The sequence below is a fragment of the Halyomorpha halys genome, unplaced genomic scaffold (genome assembly GCF_000696795.3).
Source record: "Halyomorpha halys isolate HHAL.00 unplaced genomic scaffold, Hhal_1.1 Scaffold371.1, whole genome shotgun sequence".
NCBI lineage: Eukaryota > Metazoa > Arthropoda > Insecta > Hemiptera > Pentatomidae > Halyomorpha > Halyomorpha halys.
Window position 1 is genome coordinate 250,093 of NW_027107668.1, and position 7,361 is coordinate 257,453.

General features: G+C 36.5%; 1 protein-coding gene across 2 annotated transcripts in view; it reads right to left on the bottom strand.

Annotated features, from left to right (window-relative positions):
- LOC106681858 (uncharacterized) overlaps positions 1 to 7,361 on the bottom strand; it is a 126,361-nt gene that overhangs the window by 15,176 nt on the left and 103,824 nt on the right. For both annotated transcript variants that reach the window (XR_001343312.3, XM_014422398.3), the window contains exons 2-5: positions 7,098 to 7,227; positions 6,888 to 7,028; positions 5,094 to 5,227; positions 608 to 811 (exon numbers count right to left, since the gene is read on the bottom strand). Coding sequence is in view for 1 of the 2 variants with exons in the window: in XM_014422398.3 (XP_014277884.1) it covers positions 608 to 811; positions 5,094 to 5,227; positions 6,888 to 7,028; positions 7,098 to 7,227 (609 nt within the window). In the remaining variant the exon portion in view is untranslated. The remainder of the gene's footprint in view (positions 1 to 607; positions 812 to 5,093; positions 5,228 to 6,887; positions 7,029 to 7,097; positions 7,228 to 7,361) is intronic.

Here is a 7,361-nt window from a genome sequence, read left to right on the forward strand (position 1 = left end):
AATTAATAAAATGAAGGGATGAGAGAATTGGGAAATAAAATGTATACATAGGTAATTGAAAAAGTGGGTAAAATAACATAATTAAGGAAATGAAATAAAAATAAAGTTATATAATGCAAAGAAGTATGAACATATTAGTTATTATTAATTTAAAATTTAAATATGAAAATTGAGAGGAAGAAAACATATGTAACATCTATTATCATCTATTATTGTTACATACGTTTTCTTCCTTTTTATTTTTTTATTTCTCTATACTTACTGTGGTTGTTATCTTGTTCTGTTTTTAGCCTTGAAGAAGGCTAGAAACTCTAGCCGAAACGTTGGCACATTAAAATAAGTTAATCGTACTTATTTGTGTTTTTCATTGATCGCACCCCCAACCATCTTCTCCTCATTCATCATCCACGGTCAACTATCTCTCATAATTATAAATGAAACAATACAATTTTTTTTATATGATTTCTAATCAATGAATAAATAGTTTTTTTCTGCTTTTTTGAGAACCCCTTGATTGAAAACCCGGACCATATTGATCCAGTTAATTATATATATAAACTAATGACCCCCCCTCAATAAAGAAGATAATTAAAATATAAATCTTTACCTCGACGAAGGCCGCTGCAGGACTGAGCCTCCTCAGAGCCCTCGATGCCTGGATCACGACCCCGAACAGAATCCAGTTGATGAGCCATATTATCACCACCCTGCACGACAGTAGTGTCATCATCACGGCTGGCAGCACTGTCAGCCCGTCTACTCCCTTCAGGCTGTAATCATAATGGAAGTAATGTGCGTAGTCCTTGGTTGTCTGGAAAGGAAAAAATAAAATAAATTATGAACTTATTTCCTCATTTATACTAAACGAGATTGTGTATTGGAGATGGGCCAGTACTGATCATTAGGTACCTCCAAAATGTAAACTGGTTTTCTGAGTCCGGCGGTCGACGCACAGTGGTGGAAAGTGTGAAAAACTCTCCAAAATGAAATGTGTCTAATTATGTTGATGAGTGTGCTTTCTTACACTCAAATACTATAAAAGCAGGACTAACGGGCGATGGAGATTATTTGGTTGGCTTGGCCTGGCGAAAGATCAACAATCAGTTGTCTAGTCGCCATTAGTCGTCTGATTCTATTATCTGACCCTGTCTGCATGAATTACGTAGTGTTTAGACATTTCATATAGTTTGTGATTAATGATTACCAGTGATGTGGCCAAAGGGATGCGCTGGGATCTCTTGAGCTCTGCTCTACCCCTCACACGTGGGGGATAGAGTGGGCTCAGGGATCCTCAGGTCGATTGTGTAAATAATGTATATATTATTTTATCATTATGTTATTTTTCATACAGATAGTTTGATTATGTTCATCTTGTCTATTCTTTTGTTTGTATATATTTTAAGAGAATTTTTTTTATTTTAGTTTTTTTTTATTTATTTTTATTTTATTATTATTTTTATTTATTTTTTTTATTTTAGTATGTATGAGATCATTCATCACTATTAACTATTGCCTACAACTGTGTGGCAGATTGTAATATCTATCAATAAATACATCTATTAATTAATTAATAAATAATTCAAACACTATCCTTTATAGTCTCAAAACTTTTTATTTCTTTTATACGTCCAACGTTTCGGCCAATCCGGCCATCTTCAGGGACAATCTACTCAATACCACTTTGAAAACATATAATTTAAACCACTCTAAAAACTTCATTCAGGCTATTCTGCCTAGGTCAAAACATTTATATCTAATTAGTCAATTATCCATTAAAACACAGTCAAATTTATTTATCTGCAGACACTAGTAATAAACTTTTATCACAAACATTTGTTTAGTACCCATAAGTACAACCATAAGTTTATTAACAGTGTCTGCAGATAAATAAATTTGACTGTGTTTTAATGGATAATTGACTAATTAGATATTAATGTTTTGACCTGGGCAGAATAGCCTGAATGAAGTTTTAGAGTGGTTTAAATTATATGTTTTCAAAGTGGTATTGAGTAGATTGTCCCTGAAGATGGCCGGATTGGCCGAAACGTTGGACGTATAAAAGAAAAAGAAAATGTTTTGAGACTATAATGGATAGAGTTTGAATTATTTATTAAAAAATTACCAGTCTCAAGAAAATATAAATAAATCTATTAATAAAAAAAAAAAGTTTGTGATTAATGGTAATGCAACCATGGTGCCCGATGAGTGCCATTATAGTATTTCATTCAATTAAGGTTGGACAATTGGATATTTTAATTTGAATCAGTATTGGTGTGGGCCCACCAACTTTTGAAAGTTGTCCATAAAAGCTGCGTCTACTTTGCAACAATAGTCCTGCTGGTTTATCAAGAGGTATCTCCTCTGACCTATCGGAGTAGCAGACAGTATTTTATTTTATATAGTTATTAATTTGTTTATTCTTTTTAATATTTAGTTTATTCATTTGATTTTATCTTGAAAGGCAGTTTTATTTTAATTTTGCGTTTATGTTTTCATTGTTCACTTTGCCCCAATAAATATTCATACCGGAGCCAATATTTTTTTTTGTTATTAAAGTTTTTCTTCAAAAAGACTAGGTCGATTTGAGGTGACTTAAAGAGAAGAAGGAACAAATCTAATGCGACATTGCAGATGTAAACTAGTCATGTTATATTTGAAATAATATTCTTTACCTTCTAGCCCTGGTCATTTTTATTAAAGCTAACTTGAACAATGACTAAAGAATAAAAAGAAAATGATGTTTACAAAACTTATCAGGAGAGATAACAGATTAATATAGCACGATTCACAGATTAGTTTTTCTAAATAAACAGAGACCAGAGGTCAATAAACAACTAACTTGAGCACCGCCATTTCCTCAAATGATTCAATTAGTAATTTAACATAACATAAATTAAGATGTAAAAAAAAATCTGACGTTTTGCCATCTCCGAGAAGAGTCACAGCGCCATCTGCAACGCTCCCAGAGGACTGTTATGGAACATTGTACGACCAACTGCACCAGCTCTTCGAACTACCCACTATGCCTGAGTTCATCCAACGAAGGCACATAATGTTTTTCGACTCTCTACAGTCACAAGCATATCCACTGTTCAGGACCCTTACACTAGCCAGTAAAAATTCAGAAACAACATGTCAGGACACGTATTCAGGTTTAGTTTAAATATATTTCAAAAGCAATGTGCGCCCTCTACAACATAATTACAAAATCAAAAACTCCTTAAAACTGCAGAAGAAGAAGACTATATTGTATTGAATATATTGCTACATATATTTAAGTTGATAACAAAACTTTTCTGAAATAGAGGTTATAAAAAAAAAGGTTTTTTTGTGGGTCAGTTTTGCCGGGAAGATCCTCCTGTTAGGAGAGATTTCACGGGGGATTTCGGGGAAAGCTTCAGAGCTTTGGAAAGAACATCGACCCCAGGTGTCCCACGTGCGGAGTTCCTGAAACAGCAGAACACATAATAATAGATTGATCCGCCATGGAAGGACACCGAGCCAGGCTGTGGAGAAAGACCGGGATTTTCACCCTCGCCGAGTCGGACTTTCTCTGGTTGATGGAAGAAGAGAATTATCCCTTCTTCAGGGAGTTCATTTACTGAACTGGAAGGAGGTGGTGTACTGGGTGGGTGTACATATGTAATGGGAAGGAGGTGGTGGGCCCAACTCATTTCACAATGGGAAGGACTTGACCGCCCAACATCAGCGAGCCACCAGAAGAAGATGAAGCTGACCCATACTGAGACCAGGAGGGCTGGACCAGCCTGGTAACTGCAGGAGGCATCCATACGGATGCGCACCAGGAGGACCTACAGAACGGAAGTAGTGGAAAAGGTGCAGCTCCATCAGTAAGGTGCTAAACCTAGTACTGGGCTGCACCACAGTAAACAACTTAATAAAACAATAAAGGAAAAAAAATAATTGGTGATCTTTGGGAGCAGTGGCATGCGCAATCCCCAGCGAACTACCCTACTGCTTCCGCACCCCGTATGCCAGAAATAGCAAGGGAGGGGGATAAAAAAAAAAATAATAAATAAATAAAAAAAAATAGTTTGGCCCCGAAGGATTGCGTTCTACAATAATAAAACCGATCTGGACCTACGGAATAGTACTGTGAGAGAAGCCTATAACTCTACTGTCAATATTTTCTGTCCAAACTCCTAACAATAGTTAGTACTCCTTATTATGTAACCAACAATACTCTACATCCTTAATATCCTATTTGTCTCAGACCTTATTAAATCCAAATTCACCACATTCCAAGAGAAACTCACTCATCATCCCAGTCCCTAGTATTAGTATAACACAATCCCTATCCAGCATTACTGATCCCTACAATCTCCCTTCGAAGTTTGAACCGGCAGTGGTTCAGAGACCTATTATAAATAATTATATTGGAGTTCTGGCAATGGCAAGATTTTTCTCTCTAGTCCTGAGCGTCTGCGGCTAGCACCCTCATGGATCTTCTACTGACTTTTAATATCAGTGACGGGCCGCACCGTATCTTAGGGGTATGGCGCAAGTCTATCGTTCTGAGGTCTGCGGGCGGTGCCGGTTCGAATCCGGCCTTGGGACGTTGACTTTTTTCATTAAGTGGCTGTCCCACAAAATGAAAAACTTGACCCCCAACCATGGTTGGAATAAGTTGGTCACCTTTAAATAACTAGGCAAACATTACTTTCGACGTGGATTGCCTTAAAATAAAAATAATATTAGTGACGCGGTTAGGAGAGAAACGCAGGGATATTCTGGAGTCCTGCGTTTTCCTCCAAAAGTGAGGAGACAAATTCGGTTCGGAATTCCTCAGGCTTAATGTGGATAGGATCGGATGTGTTCAAGATGTCATTTACATAAGGTTTAATTTATTATATATGTTTTGTTTTTTTATTTCTTATTTTTGTTATTTAATCTATATCCGTATAAATAAAGTGTGAATTTGATCTCTGATATCTATTACCATTGTCTGTAAATACACGACGGAATTTATGTTACTCCAATAAAACATATATAAAAGAACAGAAAATTCATAAACCTAATAGAGACTGTATTACAGACTATCTTGTAAGATATATTACATATTGATAACTTACTAAGGTCCTGGTGATGTCTACAATATATATTATGGAAGCAGCAACATCCAGCAAGTTCAACATCCCAGTCGTCACTATCCATGGCCAATAGCACCTGGAGCCTCTCTTTCCATGGATTTTATTTACAGCAACAACTGAAAATTCAATAAAATATTTTTTTTTTGTTTAATTTCAGATTTTAAATTCCGTAAGTGAAGTGAATCAGAAAAAAAAATTAAAATCGAATAATTCATGTTAAATGTCGAGCACATGATCACTGATTATGAATGAAATGAAAAAATAACTTTATTCTGGGACATATGTCCCCTAAGAATAATTACATGGTTCATATAGTCAGATTTTTATCTGGCGAGCGTTGCGAGGTTGCACGTATGACGAAGGATTTGCTAAAGAAGGAGGTTCTATGGGAGGGCATATATAAATCATTCGAATGGGATCTGGTGTTTAATGAGTGGATGGATAAACGAAGAGTGAGAAGATCTAGGATATAGGTAGGTTTTTTGATGTTAAAAACTTGGAATAGAATAACACCAAGGAGGTATTGCCTTCGGGAGGTTGGATAGAGCCACTTCAACTCGGTATACCAGCGGGAGACTTGAGAGTGCCTAGGGAACCCAAAGATCTTACAAAACAATTCATGAATCTCTTCAGTCTCAACTCTAGTCCTACAGATAGCCCTCCATAGACCAAGGATCCGTAGTCGAAGTGGGGGAAGGCGAGAGAGGATACTAGGAGCTGACGAGTGTTCTGAGGAATGGAATTGCGTAATTTTAGGAATTGTTTGAGTACAGTTATAGATTTGCGTGTGATTTGGGAAATATGGTTATTCCAGGAGAGGTGTTGATCAAAGCTGACACCAAGCTATTTTATTGTAGGATAGAAGTGAATCGGTTGGTTGTTAAGGAAAAGTAGAGGACAGTAAGGGAGGGTATGAAGGAGGCGCTTGGAACGGATAAGAATGACCTTCGTTTTTTTGGCATTGAGCTTCAAATCATTGTTAGACGCCCATGCGTTAATGCTGTCAATATCTTCCTGTATCTTTTGGACGACCTCAAGCATTTCGGAGGGATAGAACGACAGATAGATTTGGAGATCGTCTGCGTATAGGTGGTACTGTGCGTGTTTTGACGCTGTCGACTGTTTGGGAACGATGGGACAGGAAGGAGGAACCACTTTAGGACACTATTTGACATGGGAAGGTTTTGAAGTTTATTAAGGAGGATCTTATGGTTAACTCTGTCAAATGCCATAGAAAAATCAAAAAGAACTAAAATTGTTACTTGATGGTTGTATATAGCAGATTGGAGGTCTTGGGAAATTTTCAATAAAGCGGATTGTGTGGAATGTTGGGAGCGAAAACCAGATTGGAAAGGATTAAGGAGAGCTTTTTGCTCGAGAAAATTATTAAGTTGGGAGTGGACTAATCTTCTGAAATGAATAATTATTTACGTTGTCCATACATAATATGCTCTAACCTCGCATGGCTTTTGCCGTCACAAAATCTTTTACTACAAAATGAGGTGTGATTGTGCCATGTAAGGCAAGGATAGGATATATATATAGCAATGTTTAAAAAAAAAAAATTGATATAGTACTATAAGATGGAGAAGTCCGAAACGTAGTACAGCCAGTATAGAATATTGATAGTATTCAAAATGAAAGTTTTTTCACATCAACATCTTAATAAATAAAAACAAACAACTTCCTAGGAAAGAAAATTATTGATATTTTTTTAACAGTCCTAATTCATTCTTAAAACATGGTCCCACTTTCATTAAGTCAAGAATGCATTACCTAAAATGAGGATGGAAGACGGGATCCAAACTGCACTCAGTATTCCATACACTATCATGAGGATGTAGGTCGACTTGGGGTGCGGGTTGATGATCTGCTTCAGGTTCTGTACGGGACCCAAATCGGGGTACCTGCATTCTCCTGGGGACACATTTAAATTATAAAAAAATGATATAATATAGCAATAAAGTATATTTTAGTTGTACCAACCATAGAAATAGGAATAGTAAAAGAGGTCCATGACGGTGGTTTGGGTCGTGTCCTCGAAGGGGAAGTCGAAGGTGCACCCATAGACCCCAATGCTATAGACAGTGATGAAGGACCAGAATGCACCTTGCACCTGCAATCACAACAGTTCAACTTTTATTCCGAGTTTTTTTAGAATATGAAAAGTTTTAAAAGTAAATCAAGAATGGGCCTTATTAACAAAATGATCTCTTTTTAAAACAATTTTGATCCTTTTTCTCTCAACTT